Source organism: Ascaphus truei, chromosome 9, assembly GCF_040206685.1.
Source record: "Ascaphus truei isolate aAscTru1 chromosome 9, aAscTru1.hap1, whole genome shotgun sequence".
Taxonomy (NCBI): Eukaryota; Metazoa; Chordata; class Amphibia; order Anura; family Ascaphidae; genus Ascaphus; species Ascaphus truei.
Window position 1 is genome coordinate 47298794 of NC_134491.1, and position 27047 is coordinate 47325840.

Consider the following 27047-nt stretch of genomic DNA (forward strand, 5'->3'; position numbering starts at 1 on the left):
TTTATTATTTTACACACCTTGCCCTCATGCTTCCACACCCAAAATATCCTCTTCTACCTAAGTGTTCCCTTACTTCCTGAACTATGCCTATGTCTAATATCATATGTAAATAAATCGTATATCCCTATTTCTCTACATCTAGCTCCTTATTCTATCTATACTAATGTCTATTAACGAATCCCCTATCTCAGCTTCTCTGTCACTACTAACTACCTATGTTTCTCTTAACTATTTACTCAATTTCCTAATTTACCTACCCTATTCCTTTATGTACCTTGTATTTCTCTACCCCTTTCATATCTGAAGCCCTCCCCTGCCTAAAAACCCTTCTCACTGACTGCCCCACACCTCTGGAATGCCCTTCCCCTCAATACCCGACTAGCACCCTCTCTATCCACCTTTAAGACACATCTTAAAACCCACCTCCTTAACGAAGCATATGGGTAGCTCTGTGGCTGATATACACCTCACACATCGACCTTGACCTTATTACCAGAACACCCTCCTACTGTCTCTTTACGTTGTTCCCACTTAGATTGTGAGCTCTTCGGGACAGAGACTCCTTTTCCTAATGTTACTTTTATGTCTGAAGCGCTTATTCCCATTATGTGTTATATTATTATGTGTATTACCGCTGGGAAGCGCTATGTACATAAATGGTGCTATATAAATAAAAGATATACAGTACATACATACATACATCTGCCAGTAAGCCTACGTATCTGTATATATGCATGGCTACCTATTTATATACAGTACTTGTATATTCCTGTGCGTCTATGTGTTTATCTACCTGTTTAAGTATAACTATACAACTGTCTAATGTCTATTTCTTTATTCTATTTATTCATCTATGCAGGGCCGCTGACAAGGGGGGAGAGACAAGGCAGCTGTCCCGGGCCCGGCGCTGGAAGTTAAGCCCAGCCAGAGCTTGTGCCCATCATCCACTTCTGGCTGCAGAGCGCCATCTATCCCCCACTGCAGCCCAGCATTCACTCAAGCCCCGGAATTTGGCCGGGCCCAACCGGGGTTATTGTGTGTGGAGGGGAGAAGGGATGGAGTGTGAGGAGGGGAGTGAGGGATGGAGTGTGAGGAAGGGATTGGAGGGAGGGATGGAGTGTGAGGAGGAGAGGGGGTGGAGTGTGAGGGGAGGGAAGGGGATGGAGTGTGAAGAGGGGAGGGGGATGGAGTGTGGTGAGGGTTGGGTGGAGTGTGAGGACGGGGGATGGAGTGAGGGGGAATTGAGTGAGGGGAGGGGGGTGGAGTGTGTGAGGAGGTGGGGTGGATGGAGTGTGTGGATGAAGTGTGTGAGGTGGGGTGGATGGAATTTGTGAGGGGATGGAGTTTGTGAGGGGGTGGATGGAGTGTGTGAGGAGGGAAGGGGGTGGATGGAGTGTGTGAGGACGGGGTGTATGGAGTGGGGGATGGAGTGTGTGAGGACGGGGTGGATGGAGTGTGTGAGGAGGTGTGGGGGATGGAGTTTGTGAGGAGGGGAGTGGGGGTGGAGTTTGTGAGGAGAGAGTGTGTGAGGAGGGAAGGAGGTTACAGAAATGGAGGGGGGTGCGGGAGGTTACAGAAATAGAGGTGAGAGCGAGGTGTGTGTATATACTGTATATACTGTATGTGTGAGTGTGAGTGTGAGACAGGGCCGCCCCGGGAGAGCTGTCTGCGGCCCTGCACCTGTGTATTCGCCCATCTGCGCGGCCCGCCCCCTGCTATGACACGCACAGGCTAATCCTGCCCCGCGCGGTCCGCCCCGCCCCCTGCTATGACACGCACAGGCTGTTTCCAGCCTCTCGCTGCAGCACACAGCAAACTACACCTCCCGCCACGCCCCTCCCCTCTGACGCGCTGTGATCTCGCGAGCTCTCGCGCGGCCTCCCCCCGTGACCTGGCCGTGTCTCCGCAGCTCGGTGTGTCGGTATATAAGGAGAGCGGCGGCCGGGAGCAGACGGCTGGCAGCGGCGGCCCCATCCAGGCTAACCTACCGGCGGCCTCCCCGCGGGCACCCACCCCTGGGAGGGGACAGACACCCTCACCTATACCCCCACATTCTATTACTCAGATTAATTGCCCCCGCTGCCTCTAAATACCCCCAACCCCCTTTAATCACCTCGCACCGGCTCTTACCCCTCCAGGCGCCTCATATCCCGTCCTTTTAATACCCCGTCGCCGTCCATCTGTGGTCACAATTACCATTCGACTCCACTTAATACCCTCAGACCTTTATTACCCCAACCCCCCCCCTTTTTAATGCCCCCCAACTGCCTATTTGTATGACTTTTCCTTTCCCATGATACTGTCTGATGGAGCAGTCAGTGGTGTTTTAATTGCCCCAGGATACCCCTCCCCTTTTTTAGTGTTATTGCCCCGTTGTGAGGGGTATATATAGTTACTGTTTTATTGACCTGTGTGTGGGGGGTTTGTTGGGGGGCAGGGGTTAGTAGTGATTCCTTTTATTATTATTATCCCCTCCTGTTTTTACCCTCTGTGGGTGCTGGGTTTTTATTACCCGTGTGGGGTTGACTGTTTGCTTTGGGGGCAGGTATAAGGAGGGTCTCCCCTGGGGTGAGTGTCGGGGGTATTTAGGACAGGGTTTGCCCCCTCTCTCTCTCCCCCCCCCCCCCCCCTCCCACAGTCACTAAAACTTGGAAATGGCGAGCTCGACTAACACAAACCCCGTGGTAAGGACCCTGTGGGGGGAGGTGGGCAGATAACCGACCCTCTGGGGGGCTACTAATGTGGGAGCGGGGTATGTTAACCCCTTCTGTACCTGTTGGGGGAGGCCTGCCTTGGTGTACATGAGTAGGTGTCATAACCTGGGGTATGAGGCACTATGGGGGGGGGGGGGGGTTCTTAGTACAAGGGTATCCCAGTGACCGTATCTGCAGTTACATTGTAACACGAGGGGGAGGGGGTCCCCCAAACTCGGCATCAAATTTGGAGGGAATCTGCACAGAGCGGCCATATTATTTGCAGCCTGTTTCTGCATTCCCTCCCCCCCACCCCATATATTATATATAGTGTGTATATGTTGTATTTGTCATGTTGTGTGTCCTGTGCTGAGGTTTGTATTGCAGAGGCTGCAATGTCGCTGTGATCTAAGCCTTATAACATTGTATAAAGACATACACCGCATTAAGAGGGGGTCACTTTAAAGATGTCGGTCTCTGTATTAGCAGAGGGGTAGGCAGGCAGCAAATAATGGGCGATGGATACCATCACCCCCCACGGGTGTGCTCCCAGTCTGGGGATCTTCCCCCTGGGTAAAGCCCCAGCCTGCGTGTATACCCGGGGGGGGCAGGATATAGCGCTGTATTTTGCCAGCACACACTGCTGGTTTCGCTCAGGAGCCATTTTAAAAGCACAAGAATATGCCCCTTCCCGCACCGACCTGCCAGACTATTGTGGGGCTTTCTGGGGGGGATCCTTCCCAATCCCTCCCCCCCCCCCCCCCCCGCATCAAGACAACGAGCCATGTGAAATCACGCATTTTAATTGCAAATAATAATAAAAAGAAAAAATCACCGGATTTGTGGCTTTTATGGCTAATTCTTAAGAGGGGTAGTTATTATTAAAAGGAACCCCACTGCCTCCCTATAACGCGTTGCAGGGGGGTGCGTTGCAGGGGGGTGAGCAGCAGCAGCAGCAGCCCCTCTCCATCATGTCTTCCTCCCAGCTTGTGCCCGTGCTCCCCCAGCCGCCCTGGTTATATACAGCCATAGCAGCTCTCTAATATAGACTCTGCCAGGATGGGAAGGTGCTTTGGCTGCTGACGTCACCCCTCTTTACCCCCTCCCCCCCTTTTAAATAGGAGGCCTCAGCCTGGGAGGTGCTGGTGTGCTAGGAGGAGGCTCACAGCCTGGCTGCTGCTTCCTGCTCTCCCTTTATATTCTTTCCTCGCTGGTGGAGAAGCGTAGTACTTCCCCAGCTCATTGCTGTGCCTTCCTATCACCAAATATCCTGTGATTTATACATTTTCTGGGGCTAGATCCTTTGCTCCTGAAGAGAAAAAATAGTTGTAGTTGTATGCAGGATTATTTCCCCAAAGATACAATGAAGGTATTGCTAGCATACAAGGTAGTATCTGTCGTATACATTTATCTACTTGTTTTGTTTATGCGCCCACAGTGTACGCACTCGCTATGCATACATGTCTATTTTATTTATCACAGCAGCAAAGTTGTGTATACGTGGCAAATTAATTTTACCCTGTCTCAAAGATTGTTTGTTTGTGTGCGTGTCACTTTTTTGCTTTGATACACATGGTGCATTTTTTTTGCCTCAGAAGTGGTTTCCTAAACACAATAGAATGCAGGGGGTGTATATATTTGCATACATACTGTATGTAGACCTGCCCATAGTTAGGGGCCTCTTTGCTGCTTTGTTGCAAGAAAATTTAAAGTATAGAACAAAAGGCCTCAGTGCTACATCCAATATGGCAAATTTATATTGTTGACTACTTCTGTTTGGGTTTGTGTATTTTTAAGTACTCTTACTACATCATGGTATCCTTGTCACTTCCAGCGCCATATGGTAGAAAACATTTATTTCTGTTCCTTGTAACATTGGCAATGTCCCTTATCTGCATGTGCTTCAGGCAACAACTTGATTGCTCATTTTTTGGTAGTATGGATTGTTTTATTTTCAGTTTCCAGTCATCACTGTATAAACATGTATAACCCAGGATTTACATAGATAGTAACCTAACACTTTAAGTATGCAGTGATGACGATGATGTAGCTATAATTTTTAGATATGATGGATTTGCTGCTACATGAGCTCTTTGCTAGGGTAGTAATGAGGCTGCATTTGTCTTGCCTTGATTTGCGTTGTGGCTCATTCTGCATTGGTTGTAGGTCGATGCAGAGAGAAATGGTCGGACTGGGTTGCAGGTCACTAGTGAAAAGAAGATTAAGCAAGGACATTTAAGTAGCTAAGTTTGTATAGATGCTGAAATGTTTACCCTTGGGCTATGCTTATAGTGACGGTGACGTCGGCCTGCGGTCGCTGGAAAAATCAAATTGAGAACTTCTGGCGATCGCGACCAAGCAGTCACGCTTACTATAAGCGCACATGATGGCGGCAATGCATCTGTTTTTGCTGCAACGTCGCCGTCACTATGCGAAGTTTTAGTAAATGTCGAACTACGCGTTGTGGAAATGTCGAAGCAATTGATGTTGTTAAATAATGGTATTGATTTACACAAATTGTGTAATAGGCAAAAAATGCTGGAGAGAAGTTGCATCTTACAACAGTTTTCCATTTCTTCATCTAGAACGGGAGTGGCCAACTCCAGCCCTCAAGGGCCACCGACAGGTCAGGTTTCAAGGATATCCCTACTTCAGCACTGGTGGTGCAGTCTTTGACTGAGCTGTCTGTGCTGAAGCAGGGATATCCTTACAACCTGACCTGTTGGTGGCTCTTAAGGACTGGAGTTGGCCCTCCTGGTCTAGCCTATTAAATAATACAACTGCTTCATTATTATTAGGTGGCAAGTCCTAATACACATTGTAGATATCCTGTTAGGGTGTTTGGCTGAAGTTTACTACCTCACCCGGTTACCTATGTAGATGGGACATGGTACTAGAAGTGCAGTTTGTCAAATTAACGATCCAGATAAAATTAGCAACTTTGTTTTCTGAAATGTTTTACAGAAATCAAGAAGCTACACCAAATATTTCCAAACATTAAAAGTATATGTGCAGAATCTACTGGACTTTTATAGAAGCCATCACAAAATTGTTGGTATTTGAACAATAGAAACTCGTGCATAAATTTCCTGACCCATGCCTAGCACGCTTAACGACGTGTGCATATCTATATGCCTTTGGCAAAAGTACATACAGTTTTTACTTTATTTATAAAATGGCATTTGCCTAGCTCATAAAATAAGTTCTGTAGCGAATCAGCCTCACCTCACCTTTCCAGCTATACATTGTATTGTTATCTGAAATGTAATTATTTGACAAAAGCAGATGCATATCTACATTTGCCATGAATATTTTTAAATACGCTTCGTGTTTTTATCTATTTTGTTTTTGTTTTCAATAGTATTTTTAGGATCGCGAGCATTCAGATTTAATTCCATAGTCAAATACATTTGCTCTTTAACAAATGCATGGGTTTAAAGCTTTAACATTACTTTAATGTTTGTATATGGAGATTTTATTATTATTATTTTTTTTAATAGCCTAAACTGTACAGGTCTGTTATTGAGGATGTCATCAATGATGTCCGAGAGCTTTTCCTGGATGAGGGAGTTGATGAGCAAGTTCTTATGGAACTTAAAACGGTGAGTATAAATCCCAAACTAGATTGTGTACAACCAGTCGCTGCCTAACTTATTACAAAGCTATTCTACCAGCAAGATCAGAGTTGGCCAACTCCAGTCCTCAAGAGCCACCCACGGGTCCGGTTTCCAGCATATCCCTGCTTCAGCACAAGTGGCTGTCTTTGACTGCATCACCTGTGCTGAAGCAGGGATATGCTTGAAACCTGACCTGTGGGTGGCCCTTGAGGACTGGAGTTGGCCACCCGTGAGCAAGATATGCAATCGTCCTACAGCTTGGGAGACTGGAGCAGGTGTGGGTGTAATCTTCGATATGATGTCTTATTAGTTGTCATGGTCTTTTTCTAGCACGTAATGCACATAATCAACATTTTTGTTTTAGTGACCGATTTTAATGAATCATGGTATAACCTGCCTCTACAAATACAATGCACATTTTTATCATTTATCTGGTCCACAGTATCAGGGTCACCCTCGGGCCGATTTAGATTTAAAAAGGGACTGCCCTTGAATTTGTATTTAGAAGTCTGGAGATCTTGACACGCCTGTGATTTTGCCACTTGCTACCTACCAGAACCTTTCTGCTCTGTATTTGGGATGGCTGGGCTCGGGGCCATAAGATGGCTCTTGACATTGTACCAAGGGTCCCTGATGAGATTGTTCTGTTTCTAGCTGTGGGAGAATAAGCTGATGCAGTCTAAAGCAGTAGATGGGTTTCACTCGGAGGAACAACAGCTACTTCTGCAGCAGCAACAGCAACATCAGCAACAGCAGCAGCATCATCTCCATCAGCAGCAACAGCAGCAACAGCAACAGCACCAACACCACATCCAGCAGCTGCAACATGCAGCCCATCACCAAACGCACACACAGCAAGTCCTTATCCCAGCCTCACACCAAGGTCAGGCGGGACGGGGTGCTGTACAGTGACACACACGGGATGTCCCATGTAACATACAACTTATTGGTTAAGGGGGGTAATTCCTCCTAGGACCAAACTGTACTAATAGCAGTGACAAGTTACTTGAGTCACATCTGGGTTATTTAATATATAAAATTGTTTTAATCAATTTCAGCCACATATAAGTATGATTGAATACTGCATTTATAGTTGGTTTGTAAACATGCTGAGACGAGGGAAGGGGGGGATTGTTGATTCCCCGTGGCTGCTCCCATTCTGTCACTGTTAAAGTGCTGTCACAGGCGGAACCCCTGCCCTCCTCCCCTTATCTTTATTGGCTCTCTGAGGGCAGGGTGGGTTAAGGAATGAGGGTACACTTGGTTGACAAACAGTCCCCTATTGAAATGCCCATAAAAAAAAATTGAAGTTGTAATTAACTGCCACAAAAAATGAAAGCGGCCACATCTGTACTATTAGCGTGGTTAGAATTGTTTAAGGATGCTAATTAGACCTTTACAATAGGTTATTTTCTGGTTCGCTATGTGGGTTTGCACAGTTAAGCTGTCCTTAGAAAGATGCAGTTGTACTTAAAAAGGAGGAGGGGGGGGACCTACTTGTGACCTTTTGAAAATGGCAGATGTTTTATGGGGTTTGTTTCTTATTGAGTAAGGGCATTTGCAAACCTAGTAAATGACCTTCCATTATTTTCTTTTCCCCCCCTCACTGCAGCCGCTCAGCAGCAGGTACTTGTACAAGATTCCAAGCTGATTCAACACATGAACCAACAAGGGATGGTATGACGTGACCTCTTGCCTACCAAAGTACTTCACTCCCCGTTTTCCTTTTCGGTGGTGTTTGCATGAAACCCCAAAGCCCTTTAGAGATAATTAGATTTATTTACGTACAATTAGTTCCCACGAACAAAAATACATACTGTGCTTTTTTTTTTTTTTTAATACCTGAAGTCTCTCTCTCCCCCCCTTCCCCCCTGCTATCTTTCAAACCCCATTTCCTGATCACCCTGGTAGTGGGCACCTTTGGGTTAATCCATTCTCACTCTAGGTAGGACAGGAAATACACTTTTGCAGGTAGGCCACACTTTTGCAAGTAGGCCATATAAGGCCCCTCCCTCTACCTGCACTTTAGTCTTTTTCCTGTCCTCACAGCTAGGAGTAGGATTTTTTATTTTCTAAAGGACTCACCTACTGCACCTTGTGCAGCTATCCAGGGACCTCAACCTCTCTGCCCTGAAGTTCCGATCGACGCGCCCATGCGGGTGGCAAGACGGAGACCCCTAAGAGTCGGGGGAACCCCCAGGAACCCAATACATTCGTGGGGTGGGGAGCAGCTGCAGCCGCAGGCCGTGGAGGCTTACTTGCAAAGGAAACCCCATTAACCCGACACAAAGGGAGGGGGAGCATAGCAGCTGCAGCTGAGAGCCCCGTGGAGGCTCAGACTCACCGCACTAGCGTCTGGTACGCTGCGGTAAGAAACCACCAGGAACCCGGTACAACGCGGGGGGGAGCAGCCACAGCTGCGAGCCGTAAAAAAGGCTCAGATTGACCGAGCTAGCGTCTGGAACGCTGCGGTAGAGGGAACAGTGCACGGGAGCGTGCGCATCACGGCCGGCGGATGCGTGCACAGACACGCGGGCCGTGCACGAGCACTGTGGTGACGTTGTAGGAGCGACGGACACACTGTGTGTGTGTGAATGAAAAACGGCAGCATGGAACACTCAGCAGGGAGAAGCCAAGTGCTAGAAATGGATTCGAAAATGTAGACCCCTAAAAGTTCAGTTCCCAAGACTAGGTGAGTCCTTAGTTTTAGTTCTACATGGGAAAGAGAGAGGAACTATATACATTAGGGTGTATATTTAGTATTTATTTTGTTTTTATTAAAATAGTTCGGTGGTTACCCTCCCAGAAGCAGAATCTTCAAAGGGTACGGGGAATCCCTGCAACATAAAAGGAAGGTTGCTAAGAAAACTAAATGGTGTGCAGCTTGCGAGATACCAGCCCTAATAGGGAAGAAATTGTGTGAAGATTGTCTTAAGGCAGCTGCAGGGGATTCCAACAAACAAATGAGCACTTTCCTTGTATTAATGAAGGAGGCAGTTAAACAGAGTGTTGATGCGGCAGTTCAGCAAGCGGTTAATCCTGCGCAAAAAAGATCTAGATCCCAAACCAGTCTGGATAAAGGGAAAGGTTTTTCATCAGATGATTCTGACATTGAATGTTTTCAAGTATCAGAGGGTGAAATGGATTCATCAGATCAAAATATTCAGGAAGAGGAATCTGAATTTGATGTAGAAATGGGGGATCCACTCATCAAGGCCATGAGGCAGGCATTGGAATTAGAAGATACTGAGGAGTTAACCCACAAGAAAGATAAACATTTTGGGTCAAGACAAAGAAAAAGTTGAGTTTTTCCTATTCATCAGGTAATTAAAGACCTCATTCAAGCAGAGTTGACGCGACCAGACACCAAAGTATTTACGCCTAAAAGATTTGGGAAGATGTATCCATTCCCACAAGAGGTAAAATTTTGGGATGTTGGCCCAAAGGTGGATACTGCTATATCCAGAATAGTAAAAAAGACCACTATCCCAATAGAGGAAGCTGCATCATTAAAGGACACTATGGATAGGAAGATGGATTACGTATTGAAAAAAGCATACGTCACAGCAGGGACATCCTAAAACCAGCCATAGCAACGTCAGCAGTGTGGATTGCCAACATAGAAGAGGTGTAAAAAGAAGTGCTATTCTGAAGGCACTGTCCGAAGTAAAGTGGGCAACAGACTACATAGCAGAAGCCTCTTTGGATGTGGTAAAATTAGCAGCTAAATCTATGGCGCTAGCGGTATCAGCAAGAAGGGCTTTATGGCTGACAGTGGATGGCTGACACAGCATCAAAGAATATCTTATGCGGATTACCGTTTGAAGGTGAATTCCTCTTTGGCAACAAACTGGATGCCATAATAACAAAAGCATCAGGAGGTAAGAGCACTTTTTTGCCCCAGGAAAACAGGACCAGAAGATTCGGGTTTTCAACAGTCTAATAAAAATCAGTATAAGGAAGCAAAGACCTATAGACCTGGCAGGTCGTTTCCAGGGCAAACAACATGGAGGGGCAGCCAGAACCGGCTTTTTCGAGGCGCCAGAGGAAGAGGATCATTTGCCAAGAACAAGTTCACATGAAGGTCAAAGGGCCCAGCAGTTGCCAGTAGGAGGAAGACTGACGCAGTTTTCTGCAACGTGGGCCAAAACAATACAGGACAATTGGGTATTAGAAACCATTCGTCAGGGGTACAGTATAGAGTTCAGAGAAATACCAAGAAGAAATATGGGCCTAATAACATGGGTAAAGTCCAAGGAAAATAGAAGGCAAATGAATTCGGCTTTAAAGAAGTTATTACAAGAGGAAGTAATAAAGAAGTACCTCAGGAAGACAGAGGAAGTGGAATTTATTCCAGAATATTTCTAGTACAAAAACCTTCAGGAGATTACAGAGCAATCCTAGACCTAAGAAAGGTAAATTCATTCTTGAAAATAAGAAAATTCAAGATGGTATCGTTGAACCTGATTATTCAAGAGGTACAACCAGGAGACTGGATGGTGGCGATAGACTTAAACGCTTATCTACATGTGCCGATAGCAAAGGGACACCAAAGATTTCTTAGGTTTGCAGTGAACCAAGATCATTATCAGTACACAGCACTGCCATTTGGTCTGGCGACTTCCCCAAGAACGTCTACAAAAAGTCTAGCCCATTTAGTGGTAGAAATGAGAGAAAGAGGGGTAGAAATATACCCATACCTGGACGACATCCTGGTAAAATCAAAAAGTCTGGAGAAACTACAACAAGACCAGAAGATGGTCATAACCTTCCTGGAACAGCATGGTTGGTTAATAAACAGAGACAAGTCATCTCATACCCACTCAACTATTAAGATTTTTTGGGGGGTAGAATTCGATACGGCAAAAGGAGAAGTGAGACTGCCAGACACAGAGGCAAGACATAACTATGCAAACAAAGAAGCTCAGAAAGCAACCAGAACTTCAGCAGAAGAATGCATGAAGCTTCTAGGAAAATTCACTTCAACATTAAGAGTCACAAAATGGGCAGCGCTACATATGAGACCATTACAAAACAATTTTTTACAACAATGGAACGGGAATCACAAAAACACAAGACAAAGAATCTTGTTACACCCACACACAAAACAGGAATTAAAGTGGTGGGAAGATACCCGAAACCTGGGAAAAGGACAAACACTACACCCAGTACAGTGGAAAAGAATTACAACAGATGCGAGCAACGCAGGTTGGGTGCCGAAATGGGAGAAACATTGGTGCAAGGAACCTGGACAAACCAGGAAAAGTATCTTCCATCAAATCTGCTGGAACTAAAAGCAGTACAAAGGGCCCTAGAAGCTTTCCAAGACGAAATAAATGGTGGCAATATAAAGATAGAATCTGACAACAGGTCAGTTGTCAAATATATAGCCAAACAAGGAGGAACCAGGAGCAGAAAGCTGATGAATCTCACAGCAGAAATCCTTTTTTGGGCAGAGCGCCACTTATCGGAAATTACAGCCATACATATCCCAGGACTGGAAAATGTCACAGCAGACTTTCTAAGTCGCAACATTATACACCCAGGAGAATGGGCATTAGACCCACAGGTGTTTCAAGAACTGGTAGAGAGATGGGGTCAGCCAGACATAGATCTCATGGCGACACATCAGAACCGCAAGGTAAAGAACTACTGTGCAAGACAGTTTCATCCAAGCGCAAAAAGTACAGATGCTCTCAGCTGCAAATGGGACTTCAAGTTGGCATACCTGTTCCCTCCAATTCCCCTAATTCCGAAAGCAATCTGGAAAATCAGGGAAGACCAAGCAGAGGTGATATTTGTAGCACCATACTGGCCAAGAAGGCTTTGGTTCTCACTCTTGGTAAATATGGCAGTAGATACACCATGGCACATATCAGATCGCAAAGGACTGATGCAACGGGCCAATATGTCATCCGAACGCCAAACAATGGGCCTTGACGGCATGGCGATTGAGCGGGAAACATTGAGACTGAAAGGTTGTTCAAACAAAACAATCCAGACCCTTTTACACGCAAGAAAAGGATCCACATCAAAAGTATACCATAGAATCTGGCTTTGCTTTCGCAATTGGTGCGAAAAAGAAAAACAAAATTTCCTTTCACCTAGAATTGTGTCAATAGTAGAGTTCCTACAAAAGGGATTTGAGAAGGGTCTCAGTCTTAGCTCGTTGAAAGTACTATCAGCCTTATTGGAAAGAAATCTGGCAATGGAAAGATTAATCATCAGGTTTTGCAGGCAGTTAAAAGACTAAGACCTCAAATGAAAAACAGAGTACCTACATGGGACTTGTCTCTAGTATTGGATGTATTAACGGCATCTCCGTTTGAACCTATACAGGAGATAGGCTTAAGTTGGTTATCATGGAAGATGGCGTTTTTGATCTCAATCACCCCAGCAAGGAGAGTGGGAGAACTACAGGCACTATCAGCCAAGGAACCATTCCTAGTCATATATCAAGACAAGGCAGTTCTCAGACCAGTGCATCAATTTCTGCCAAAGGTTGTATCTCAGTTCCATATGAATCAGGAAATCGTGATTCCGTCATTCTGTCCAGAACCAAAGAATAAGAAAGAAGAAAGACTACACAAATTAGACGTGGTGAAATGCCTAAAAGTGTACATGGAAAGGATGCGAGATATCAGAAAGTCAGACAGACTATTCATCATACCAGAGGGATCAAAGAAAGGTCAAGCAGCATCAAAGACAACAATTTCTCAGTGGATAGTGTCTTGTATTAAAAAAGCTTATGAAAGCAAAGGACAAGATAAACCTTTGAACATTAAAGCTCATTCTACGAGGGCCATGTCTACATCATGGGCATTTAAAGCACAAGCTACACCAGGACAGATATGCAAAGCGGCTGTCTGGTCCTCATTCAATACATTTTTGAAATACTACAGACTAGACGTACAATCATCAGCTGACGCAAGCTTTGGACGTAGAGTGTTACAATCTGTAGTGAAATAAAGTGTAACGTGTATTAATAAAGATCAAACTGATAAAGGCATTAACTGGTGGCTTTTATTTCTTATGTATCCCTCCCTAAAATTGTCACTGCTTGGGTATGTCCCAAAGGTGCCCACTGCCAGGGTGATCAGGAAAGGAGAAAATTTTAAACAACTTACCGTAATTTTCTTTCCCTGGAACCATGGCAGTGGGCACATAGGCATTAGACATTCATAGGGAGGGTAACTATCAGTTATATTTTTCAGCTATGGAAGAATCATAAGACTAAAGTACAGTTAGAGGGAGGGGCCTTATATGGCCTACCTGCAAAAGTCTATTTCCTGTCCTACCTAGAGTGAGAAGGGATTAACCCAAAGGTGCCCACTGCCATGGTTCCAGGAAAAGAAAATTACGGTAAGTTGTTTTAAATTTTCTCCTTTCCCTCCTGTCCCTCCATGTCCGAGCATGACATGAGGGGGATATGCTCCTCCTAGCTGAGGTAGGACACACCTGACCCATGTAACCCCCTCCTCTGGTGTCTGAACTATCCCACCCTGGAGGTGGACATAGATTAACTTTCTCTTGTGTGTGGAGCCGCTCTCATCCCCGTCTCCTCTGGAGACAGACCTCGTACCGGGCCTCCCTTACTCACACCCAGGAACCGCTGGTGACTGGAGTCACTCCCTCGCAGACAGGACCATAAACAAGCGGAGTCTTCAGCACAAGGTGCCATGGGTAGGCCCTACTCGGCCCTCACACGACCGTCATCGCGGCAGACACTGAGCCTGGCCTCTGCCCTCACAATGTCCCATGCCAGTCCCTTGCATGTGATGACGTCATTTTGTGCCTTGTCCGCAGCAACTGGAAGTACCAACTGGCGTGGAGACATGGGGCGTCTTCCTCACATTGTCTGAGTTACACGAGGGAAGCTAGCAATCTGGACTCGATATATATATTTATTTTTATTTTTTAGTTTGTGATTTTATAGTCTGCTTTCTCTGATAGTGTATCTGCTCCTGAGGTTTACTTCTCATGGCTACATTAACCCCTTCATCCCCTTCTGGAAATAAGCCTAAGCCCTTACAAGACTGACTCCTTAGTTCAGCCTAAGAAATGTACTACCAAATATAAGCATCTCTGTTGCATGGATTGCAATGACCAATTGCCTGGGGGTCAAGGGAAATTATTATTACACCTTCACAGATGGCAGAATTCTTCACATGGTTCAGATCATCCATGGTGGAGTCATTTTAAAGCGGCACAGGAAGAAGCTTTTCATGGCACAGTAAAGAACCCAAAACAAAGGACTTTACAGGAAGCAGTCAGATTTTTCAGGAGCAGATTCTGACAGAGTACATCAGATATTTATTTGGGTTCCTCGTTGAAACGGAAACGAGGCTATAGATGAATCTTCTAGCTTTAACCTTGAAAGGATAGAAAGGCTTAAGGAGAGTGCATCGACCAATGACCTCCCTGAAGAAAAGGAACACTTGAATATATTGAATATGATTATTTACAGTGCTGAATAGGACCTTCCCAGTACTCGAGGTGTTGAAGGATCTCATCCTTAACGAGTGGAAGTATCCTGATGGGAACAGTGGCACTTCTCGCAAGGATACACTCTTGCAAATTTGCTGTAGAGTATGAGGTCTGGGAAAATCTGCCCAGAGTGGACACAATGGCCATATTCACCAGGACGACTATTCCATTGGAAGATGTTGCGTTCTTCGGAGATCCAATGGACAAGAGTATGTAAGGCCTTCTGAAGAGATTATACACCACCCTAGGAACCACTTACAAACACATGATGGCGGCAACGTGCCAGGGCTAGGACTATTTGTTTTTCTAAATTGCTGGAAGCAAAAGAAGCAGGAATGTCTCGTTGGATTTGGAAGGACACAAAATTCTTATCTGTCGATAGATTATAAAAATAAGTCCCCTGTTTCTACAGGACTAGGAGACTACTAGCAAGATCAGTGCGATCTGTAGCAGCACGCAGGGCCTTTTTTCTGAAACTGGGTGGAAGAGGTTTCCTCCAAGAAGTTGGTGTCCAAAAAGGAGAGTTCCTTCAGACTGGTTAGACCTCAAGCATTTGAACCGGTTAAAAAGACACTTCAAAATTGGATCCATCTGGATATGCCAACTTGCATATTCCCATCCACTTGTTTCATCAGATGAGGTTTCAGTGATGGATCATCGCGATCAGTTCCAGGTACTTCCCCTTTGGCTTTTCCACAGCCCCTCTGGATTTTACGAAGCTGCTAGCAGTTGGTGGCGACTAGAAGATAACAAATATTTGACAGGGTTGGCGACCCCCAAATACCATTAGGACTCGTTCCACACGAGCAATGGCGACATCTTGGGCAGTAAAACTGGATCCGCACAACAAGTCTGTAAAGCTGCCACATTGACCTCACTCCATACCTTTTGCATGCATGATCGAAAAGATGTCTCTGCATCACCAGGAGCAGCGTTTTGGGAGGCAGGGCCTCCAGGAGGCTGTATTATAATTGACCCAACCCTATTAGGGAGAACTGCTCTGGGACATTTCCTCATGTTATGCACTGACATGGAGCGACTGGAGAAGAAACCGGAATATTTTCTTACCTTTCGTTTCTTCTGGTCCCTCCATGGCAGTGCATGGGTAATTCCCACCCTATTGTATTTTCTTTAACAGGAATTTGTTACTTATTTTAAAAATATATATTTTGCTCAATTTCTTGAGTATTCTGTATATACGGAAATGGTCATCTTGATTACACGTACTAACGGAGGAGAGCGCGTATAGGTCTCCAAGAGTCGGGTGTCCTTACTCAGCTGGGAGCAGCATATCCCTGATATTGTACGCAGATGTGGGCAAGAGGAATTAATGTAACAGTATGAAACTGCCGTTAATCTTATGAAATTGATGGGGGTTTTGTGCTTTCGAAAAATAACCACTAATTTTCTCTGCTTTTCGAACTTGCTAATCACTGCAATTTTGAAATTGCATTACTCTTTCGTCATAAAAAAAGCTACGTATTTTTTTTTTGTAGTGACTTAATTCTAATGTCTGTAACCTGCCTGAATTTTTAAAGCTGTTTTTAGTGGCACTGGAACTATGTTCTCTATTAGGGGAAGATCACATAAAGCCACGCCGTAGCATGAAATATCAATAAACAGAAATGTAACTCTGCTTTGGCCAAATGCCCCAGTGTTACACAACAGTTAAATCTTGTAATGCTTCTTGTGTTTCTCAATTGGAATGAGATGCAGGAAGACTTAAGTTTGCATGGATCTGATGCCTTATCCCTGATGGTTATTAACTGGACATTTTTTATTTAGTTAAATGAAGAAAATAAATGAAGTTGTGTGTGTGTGTGTGTGTGTGTGTGTATATATGTGTGTATGTGTGTCTGTGTATATATATATATATATATATATATATATATATATATATATATATATATATATATATATATATATATATATATATATATATATATATATTGACCTCTTCCTGTGTTTTTGCAGAGTGCAGCAGCTACTGCGGCGACCCTGGCATTGCCTGCTGGTGTTACGCCGGTCCAGCAACTGTTCACAAATTCAGGTATATGTGCTTATTTACGTGCAGATACACTTCGTTTATCTGGCAGTGTGACTTTGCATGTTTTAATCAGGAGCAGAAACACTGGCCCATATATACTAAGCCATGTTATTATATGGGGCCGCTGTTTCAATGAAGGGGTGCCTTTTTGATTGGCATCATATTGTGTGCTGCAGTGCCTCGGTCCCTTTACGGCACATAGTGATCACGTGACCGTTCGCTGGAGTGACCACTGTGTCGGACGCGAACAGAAGAGGGATTCCCCCACAGCAGCGCTGCACCTGCTCTCCCATAGCAAAACATGCTTTAAAACCATTGGCATAGCCGCTACGTCATGGGGCACTGCCAGGGTTAAACGTGCCCAAGTACCATGAAGAATAAAGATTTAGATTGTAGTGTAATTTGCTGGTGTTACAAATCAAACGGTCTGTCCCTGAATGGTTTGCTAGATCTATACTTTGTAACCCCAGGCAGGATTTCAACCTGTTAAAACTGTATGGAAATGTGTATTCAGCTGCTGAATTATCTGCATGTACATATCCCAACGCTTAATGGATCATTTAATTGCAATATGACTATTGCCGGGAACGCTCCTGGGGGAAACTTTCTCTGAAGAATTGTTTAATGCAAACGATGCAAAAACATAAGTGACTTTTGGAAGCTAAACAGATGGGTGATCAACATGAAGCTTTAAATGAGCTTGTTAAGCAGGGTTAGGTTTGTTTTTTGTTTTTTTACTTTACAATGCAGTCTGTTCTTTAGTCCCAGTATGGCAAATGGGATTCTCATAAGGGCAAACAGGTGTGTGCTTTTCTACAGAAGGTTAGGCCGCGTCCATATTCGGGTGACAACGTGCATGGCGCGAACAGGCCGCACTTCTCAGGCAGGCCATAGTGTGCGATAAAGCGCGACGGTGCCATCGCGTTCACATGACGTCACAGCCACAACTCCCCGTTGTGCACGTCATACAAATCCCAAAAGCCACAAATTACTCAAGCCTACTATATCAGAGGCCTTACAGCAAATATCTGCCCACGGCATCTCATATTGTACGATGTCCCTTAGGTCCCAGGCAGCCTGTAATGCGTTTGGGGTCCATGTCAGTGAAGATTTGAGGACTTCATGTTGTCACACCTGACCCCTTCCTGTACTACAAAGCTTGCCCTCATGTTGCTTTGTTTTTTCCCTTTGGACAGGTCAGCTCTTGCAGGTGGTCAGGACAGCCAACGGAGCTCAGTACATCATCCAGCCACAGCCGCAAATGGTCCTACAGCAGCAAGTTATACCGCAGATGCAGACTGGTGGGGTGCAAGCACCTGTGATACAGCAGGTACCTGTCACATGTTTAGCTCCAGCTCTTAGAGGCAGTCATTAAAATGATATATTTTTAATAAATACAGCCTTTGAATACCTTTATTGAAAACTAATTACCCAAGCTGCCGATTGATTAGTTCTCCTGTGATCAATAGGCAAGGTTGGCTAAATGGCTGCCTTTCAGTTTCAATTAATCCTTCAGGCCGTGTAACTCAGCAGCTACAATGTAGTCTTATTACTAAGGTAACATGATCTATTGTGAGTTTGCAGCTCAACCGGCTGGAAACGCTTGCAACAAATTATCACAAACCGGAAAGTGTTGCAAAGATCTTGCACTGCTGGGGAAGTGGGTTAATACCTGCTATAGGAATCAAAGGAGGCTCAGTATAATAAAACTCCTAAAAAAATGGTATTAAGTGTTGAATCTAAACTGTTTTTTTTTTTTTTTTTTTTAATGACGTATTTAATATTACAGAAGTTGTTATTAAACGCACATGTAGGATATTGCACGGATCACTCCTTTAAGCGGATTTGTTTTCTCCAGTGGGTTTGCTCTTTTGATGCATCTGGTGCTGCTACTTTAATACTATACATTTGACATCTACTTTCCCTCATTGGTTATGTTGAGTCTTTATATTCAGCTCGATAAACAGACTGTGACTTGTGAGTAGTTCTGTTTACTTGCTGACATTCCCATATAAACTCTGTGCATAATCTTCAATACTCCAAATATAACGCTTGTTTTGTTAGGTTCTGGGTCCCATTCCTGGAGGCCTCTCCCAGCAGACCGGAGTGATTATCCAGCCTCAGCAGATCCTATTCACGGGCAACAAGGCTCAAGTCATCCCAACCACGATGTCTGCTTCTCAAGCTCAAGCACCGGGACAAATAACTGTGACAAGTCAGCAGCACCAACACCAACAGCAGCAACAGCAGCAAGCGCAACAGCAGCAAGCGCAACAGCAGCAAGCGCAGCAGCAGCAGCAACAGCAGCAAGCGCAGCAGCAGCAGCAACAGCAGCAAGCGCAGCAGCAGCAGCAAGCCCCGCTCGTGCTACAGGTGGATGGGGCCGGAGACACCTCGTCCGAGGAAGACGAAGAAGAGGATGAAGATTATGATGACGAGGAGGAAGAAGACAAGGAAAAGGATGGAGAGGATGGACAGGTGGAAGAGGTAACAGGACCTAGAGCAGGCGTGGGCAATTCCAGTCCTCCATGGCCACCAAAAGATCGGGTTTTCAGGATAACCCTGCGTTGGCACAGGTGGTGCATTCTGAGTCACCTGTGCTGAAGCAGGGATATCCTGAAAATCTGATCCGTTGGTGGCCTTTGAGGACTGGAGTTGGCCATTCCTGACCTAGAGCAATACAGATGTAGCCAGACTCTCTTCCCCACTGATCCCTCAAGCATTTTCATAGAATTCAATATTAATGTGGCAGGAGCTGGTCTTCTATATTTCAGTTTCTTGCCTTTTTAATTCCCATTATTAGAGGTTTTGAGAGAACCAGATTTGAAATGATCAGGGGTCAGGATTATTTAGTTAAAGGTTTCTTTCTGCCGCCCTGATCCTTCTCTTCTGTTCCCAGGAGCCACTGAACAGTGAGGATGATGTGAGCGATGAGGAGGGACAGGAGCTGTTTGACACAGAGAACGTTGTTGTGTGCCAGTATGATAAGGTAACTTTGCATTATTGGGGGCATTTATCCAGCTTCAACGTAGGCTATCGCACCTAATCTGTTGGTAACGGTCATTGACACGAATGTTGGATTATACCAGAGCAAGGAACTTGCTGAATCCTGGAACATATGAGCAGCGTTTGAGGGGAGAGACGGGCCCCTTGCTAGTGATGGGAAAATTTTAACGCAGTGGGTGCACCTTAGTGATTACTAAAGGGACAGACCCAGTGGTAATCCATGCATCCAAAACTCCAGTTTGACACGTGCAGCATATTACAAAGATGCAGGGTTGTAATGGGACAATCGCCCTTTTTTTTAAGGCCAATATTTTTATGCTGGAGTTTTAATCTGTTGGTGCAAGTCAAGCCAGCAGATGGCAGGAGAGTTCAACATATCGCACTGCACTATCCCATGCCCAGCAGCCCTGTGCATGGAGACATTGTTACAGGAACACAGGGCTAACTCTTTAGTGACTGACAGCTGCAGCTCCATTCCAGCAGTTGTTGCTTAAGTCCTTTCTCTGCAAAAGTTCATTATTTTGGAACTCCCCCCCCCCCCCCCCCTTCCTGTAAACCTGCCTTTCACTCCTCATGTAATTAAATCCAGCTGCCTTCACAATGTGTATGTATAGGTTGGTGACAACCTGCTAACTCTGCTTGACATACATGCTGCGCAATCTTTTTCCTTGGTGTGATTTTCTGGTAATACCACAGCCAATTAACGATCTGGGTTTGAAGTGTTGCCTGACGTCTTTCTCAAGCTATTTGTACATCAAGTTGATGATCCTGCTTTTCGGGCACAATGCAGGGTTCTTATAAAGTAAACCTTCCCCTCTCCCAAGTCTTATTCATGAGTTTCAAGTGGTGAGCCGCACAGAGCTCACCTTATTTGTGAACTGGTATCTGAAATCCTAACTTGTGTGCTGAAGGCTTTTTTCCGAGTGCGTTGAAGGCCAAGTCGCCTAAACGGCTCGATCATTTTAATTTCTCCCACTGCTAGTTTTCTATTTTGTTGACCTATTAATAGTCAAACTACATTAAGACCTGCAATGCAAGGTTTAGTACGGGATAATATTCAGGAATACCTAATGGCTAACAAAACAATGTAATAGTCAGCATGGATTTATGAAGGATAGATCATGCCAAACTAACCTTATTAGTTTCCTTGAGGCGGTAAGTAGGAATTTAGACCGGGGTAATGCAGTTGATGTGGTCTACTTGGTTTTGCCACACGAGGTTAGTGCAGGGGTGCTCAACTTCAGCCCTCGAGACAGCCTCTGATAGCCACCTGTGCTGAAGCAGGGATATCCTGAAAACCTGACCTGTTAAGAGGGGGGAGGGCTTGAGGACTGGAGTTGAGCACCCTTTGGTTAATGTACAAAATAAAGGAAACTGGACTCTATAAAAATATTTGCACCTGGATTGAAAACTTGTTAAAGAATAGACAACAGAGTTGTCATAAATGGAACCTTTTTCAGGTTGGGCTAAAGATGTAAGTGGAGTAGATCGGTACTAGGACCCCTGCTTTTTTAACTTGTGTATTCATGACCTTGAGGTTGGCAAAATTTCAATCTATTCTGATTACACTAAATTGTGTAAGGGAGTAGAATCAGAGCAGGATGTAATTTCTCTCTGGAAGGACTTGGAGAGACTGGAAACTTAAGCAGGTAAATTGCAGATTAGGTTTAATAACCATAAACGTTAGGTTATGCTTTTGGGAACCAAGAATAAACAGGCGACTTACAAATTGGGATACTTTAGGAGAATCCTTGATGGAGAGGGATTAGGAGTGCTTGTAGACAGCAGGCTTGGCAATAGTGCCCAATGTCATGCAGTAGCTGGAAAGGCAAATATGATCTCATTCATGAAATGGGAATTGGATGGAAGAGAAGCATAATTATACCCCTCTATAAAGCATTAGTAAGACCATACCTTGAATACCGAGTCCAGTTTTGGCCTCCACTCCATAAAAAAAAGACATTATGGTGCTAGAGAGGGCAGAGAAGAGCCACCAAATTAATAAAGGGGATGGGAAATATGACTTATGAGAAGAGGCTAGCTAAATTAGATTAGTTTACATTAGAAAAGAGTATATATAAATATATTTGGGCACAATACAAGGAGCTTTCAAAATAACTATTCATCCCTTGGAGAGTAAAACCTCCATCCCTTAAGGTTGGAGGAAAGGTGATTTCACCAGCAACAAAGGAAAGGGTTCTTTGCCGTAAGGTCAGTTACACTGTAGGATTCATTACTCATGGAGACTGTGATGGCAGATACAACCGATATTGTCAACAACAAAAAATGTTGGACATCTTTTTAGAAAGGCATGGTGTATACAGGGATATACCAAATAAGTAAACATGGGAAGGATATTCCAAGTAGAAATCTGATTGCCATTATTTGGAGTTGGGAAGGAAATTATTTTTCCCCTTTTGAGACACTGCGGTTTCGTTTGCTTTCCTCTGGCTCAATATAAGTCAATACAAATATAAGATGGGTATCTGTTGTCTAAATTGATTAAAGTTTATGAACATTACACTTTATTTTATTTTTTATTTCAACCTCTGCTACAGACTAAGACAATGTATTATAACACTAAAGAAAGTAGACACATATAAGAATACTTGATCCTTTTTGAGCATCTATAACTCCCTGTTCTCTTCAAAATGAGTAACAGAAATGTGGGTGCAGTGAGTTTAGGGGTTTCTATTTTTATTTGCTGCGTGTTGAGGTAATCGGATTTATTCACACACCCACCTCAGCTCCAATTACACAAGTCCCACTTTAGGGCTATGAAACCCTTCTCTAAACTGTGTGTGACCTAGTAAACATTGTAGCGCTTCAGTGTTATCCCGTCCACCACTTAAGCGTCACTATTGTACTTGTACATGGAGTTACTTGCCCTAACCCAGGGGTGCACAAAGTTTTTGATATCCAGAAGGAGAATTGGAGCACAGCTACAAAAAAATGCTAGAGTGTTTCCCAAAATGAGAGGTTTATTATGGTCAGAGCATGGTTGACAGAAAAAATAGAGCCCTCAGGCCCCCACCGACATGTTTCGAGCGTGCGCTCTTTATCAAGGTGTACACCTTGATAAAGAGCGCACGCTCGAAACATGTCGGTGGGGGCCTGAGGGCTCTATTTTTTCTGTCAACCATGCTCTGACCATAATAAACCTCTCATTTTGGGAAACACTCTCTAGCATTTTTTTGTAGCTGTGCTCCAATTCTCCTTCTGGATATCTGCCCTTGCTGTGGAGTACCGGATGCACGCACCTAGGAAGGTTAATCCCTGGAGGACCACCTGCCTTAAGTGAGTTTATTTACTCTATATACACCGTTTTTTCCCATTCAATGATTTGGCTGGACACTAGCTAGTGTGAGTATTTACCAATTGGGGTTATACTCTTCCGGTTTATTGATACCTGGTGGAAATAGGTGTTTATGCTATAGGTGGTCACCAATTATATGTGGGATACTCCAAGGACAAACACTATGTTATACATTATAATTGAAGTTGCTGAGTACGTTTTAAGAGCACCACACAGTCTGGTTTTCCACAAAGTTTTTGAGCTGCGCCCCATGTGTGCCAGACCCAGCGTTTGCGGCCCCCTCTCCCATGACCCCATGTCAAATGACGCCACGGGACCCCACTGCGTCATTTGACGTGCATTACCATGACACGTCCCATTACCCACGCGGCGTTTGATGCCGCGTTGTAATGGCGACGTGACCAGAAGCCGGCTGAATCCTGGTAAATTGAGATTGCAGAGGCCTCGCACTGTCCCCCGGCATTTAATTTAAATGCCTCGGAAGAGCGCAGGCCCTCGGCAACTGCCGCGCCCCCCACAAACAAAAATCCCCTGCCCTAACCTACTCATGAATGGTCCATCTTTCAGGAAGGGGTTAACTGGAGGACATGAAGTTAATTGGGGAAGGAAGTGCGAGGCCCCTCTTCCTCACTTAATGTCTCTGCGTGGGTGGAGCGGTGGAGAGGAGCACTCCCCCTGGAAGTTTAAGAGTTATGGGATACGTATGTCACACCCGTGTGGGGTGACCTTGCTGCAGGGGTTAGTTGAGGTGGGTATTGATAGTGAGGCTATGCCAGGATCCTTGTGGCTTGGGAAATTTTAGGTGTGCTCACCAGCGGATGGAGGGAGTGCCCACAGTGCAGGGCACCAATGCCATCTGGGGCCCAGTTAGGTTACTAGACCCAAGAAGGTTGGGTTAGTGTTGCTTTCATTGGTTGGTTGAATTAAGCTGCGGCTTGCTCCTAATATTGAGTCCGGTGGTAGGGTTTTTTAACCTGGCAGTGTATCTTAAGATGCTTCAAATGTTGTAAACTTGTAAATGAATATATTCATGCTGCATTAATCTCCGTTCAATTGAGACTTAACCCGTAAAGCTAAAAAAACAGCATTCAATGTCCCTCCTTATTCTGCTTGATATTTAACATCTTATTTTTTTTCTCTCAATTCCAGATCCACAGAAGTAAAAACAAGTGGAAGTTTCACCTCAAAGATGGCATCATGAACCTGAATGGGAGAGATTATGTCTTCTCCAAAGCCATCGGGGACGCAGAGTGGTGAAGCCCTCATCCTCTCTCGCCTTTAAAGACATGAGGGTGTGCTTGAGATGAACACCAGGGCATAAAGTCATAAAGCGAAATATGAATGAGGTACAGGCAGTGCTTCCTCAACTGGAAACAATGTCAAGAGACTGAGGGGGAAGTGTCAATTTCACCCTTTGGGATTCAAGAGGGATTGGTGCAACTGGGAAACATTGACAATACTGACACGTGCCAACCCATGAAACGCACCAACTGGGCACAAAAGGGGCAGAAGTATAACTTTGTCATGCGTGTACTGGACAAAGCGGCAACTGAGTTCTAAATTCACATGTAGCTGTCATCTTTTCTTTCTCCACCTTGTGCAAATAACTCTATCCTTCCCTTGCTAAGCAAAACTTAAAGGCTTTGAGCAGTCTTATTGTAAAGATTGTACTAACCTTGTATCGGCTGCTTGGGAACTTTATAACATTGCTTTCCTGTTTTTTTTTTATTTATTTTTTTTTCTCCTAAATGTGCTCCTGACTGAACTCCTGTGCTGGAGGAGCGCCCAAGGGGTAGTTGGTCTTTCCATTCTAAATTGTCAGTGTTTGTGGTTTGTTCTGTTGGTGCCATCACAGTACTACTGTTTAGCACATCACAAGTACAGTACCTACTTCTCTAGTGTGTTTAGATCTGGTAGTGCGTTCCTCCAATGCATTGCAGGCCTCCCAACCCTGAAAAGGGTCCAGTATTAACCTAACCATGGTGTGGCATTTCAAATTCAGCAGGGGTTGTTGCTCTGCCCAGACTTGTGTTTTTTTTTTTGGATTTCCACCAACAATGAAAATGGAAGCTTTCTTGCTGCTATACTTGGCTCCGTGTTGGGTTCCTGATACTTCATTGCACTTGGTTCATCTGCTATATCCACCTACAGTCCTACATATGACATTTAATTATGGATCTTGCAAGTTTTATTTCAAATCATGGTTTAAGCCCCTAGTGCAGTGCATTGTGGGCTTTTTCAGCAGTGACTAAGTTAATGAAAGGTTGCAAGCATGATATCTGGAAGACTGGTCTATGCTCTATGCTTAATGGACTAGCCAGTCTTCCAGTTGAACTAGTAACACCACTTGCAGCCAGTGGGACATGCAATGCATTGCAATGTTAATTCCTTCTTTCCTGGTGTGGACTAACTACTTTCCGAGCACAACTATTGGGAGGTTCATCGTAAATGGTATTTTCCCAATAAGCTGCAGCTGATACATGATTGCACAGTTCTGGGTCCCCTTTGCTTATGAGCCAATAATTGCTTTGCTTATACTAAGTTATCCCTCCTTTTGTCTATGAATCTTTTCTGGGGGGAGAAGCCCTTGCACAAGACGAGCTGTCACTTTTTAATCTCCCTTTTTGCCTTTCTGAAGGGGTGGCTGCCTTACTCCTGTAGTGCAAAATTGACCCTATTGGTGAACATCCCGAATTAAAATGCTATGAGAACAGTTTTTACACTAGGGTGGCCAACTCGTCCTCAAGAGCCTCCCAACAGGTTAGGTTTCCACGATAGCCCTGCTTCAGCACAGGTGACTGAGCCACCTCTGCTGAAGCAGGGATATTCCTAATAACTGGCCTGTTGGTGGTCCTTGACTGGAGTTGGCCACCTCTGATTTAAACTAAGTGGGAAGTTTTGCTCATGGCCTTGGGATTAGTGCCTAGTATGCAAATGACACTTGCATTGGAAGAAAGATGGTTAACTAGCTATGTTGCATTGACTTTCAGTCCTCAGTTCCTGGGTCGCAGACGCCTGCTTTACTGTAAATTATGCCCCACCTCTGCTACTGGATTATTTTTCAGTAACGCTGTGCCTCAGTGACGATGCACCTCCTGTGTGATTTTATATGGAGCTCTCTGACCTTGTAAATGACCTTCCTCTCCCCCCCCCCCCCCCCCCCAAACAGAACTTTTTTGCCTTGAAGACCGTTTTTAAGGATTGCAGAACAAAGCAACTCTGTGCTGCAAAATGGGACCAAAGGTGCACATCTCACTGTGCCTTATGTAGGTGGTTTCCAACATTCTGCTCTAGGGTGACTGATCAGCACCATATTCTGTGTGATCTGGACTAAAAGGCTTCCACAAACCTTTCATCTTGTGGCCCTAATCTCATTTACATGGCAGAAATACCGCTCCCAGCATCCAAAGCTCATAGATGGTGAGCGCCGTGTGCCACTTATGGTTTCGCCTTGCCACCCTGAGCCCCCATGTCGTTCCTTGCAGACAAACGTGCATCAGTTGTCCTTTCTTTGACAAACCTTTTTGGGGAGTATGAAGAGAGCGGCTCTAATTTTGGTAAATGTGAAAGTCTTTGTATGTTGAGCTGTTCCAGTGTGAATCAGGGTGTTCCTAGATTTGGTTTTTATATGGGACTGACGGGACTTTGAGCTACTATTGTCAACTGCTGTTGTACATACAGTTCTGTGTAAGGGAGGGCAAATCTATTTATTATGTTTGTAAAATTCATTCTGTACAATTGCAGATCAAGGTTGCTCTTTGTCTTACTGAATATTATGTTTTAAAATGCCACGCTTAGGATCTGATTAGACAACTGTTATTTGATCTATTTTAAGTTTTAATATTTTACCTTTGCAAAAACCTTAATTAAAGTTATTTAAA

At 44.6% G+C, this 27047-nt stretch overlaps 1 protein-coding gene across 3 annotated transcripts; it reads left to right on the forward strand.

The window, feature by feature from the left end:
• Window positions 1–1866: 1866 nt before the first annotated feature.
• On the forward strand, window positions 1867–27047 carry GTF2A1 (general transcription factor IIA subunit 1). 3 transcript variants are annotated; one of them, XM_075614625.1, is made up of 9 exons: window positions 1867–2684; window positions 6194–6295; window positions 6965–7193; window positions 7923–7987; window positions 16772–16847; window positions 18041–18174; window positions 18909–19331; window positions 19744–19833; window positions 24316–27047. In XM_075614625.1, exons 1-9 carry the CDS (start codon window positions 2655–2657, stop codon window positions 24421–24423), a joined length of 1257 nt encoding a protein of 418 aa, XP_075470740.1. In that variant the 5' UTR covers window positions 1867–2654; the 3' UTR covers window positions 24424–27047. The 3 variants fall into 3 exon arrangements, with proteins under 3 accessions (XP_075470740.1, XP_075470737.1, XP_075470738.1); XM_075614622.1 differs by lacking the exon at window positions 1867–2684 and adding an exon at window positions 3505–4080; XM_075614623.1 differs by lacking the exon at window positions 1867–2684 and adding an exon at window positions 3505–4062.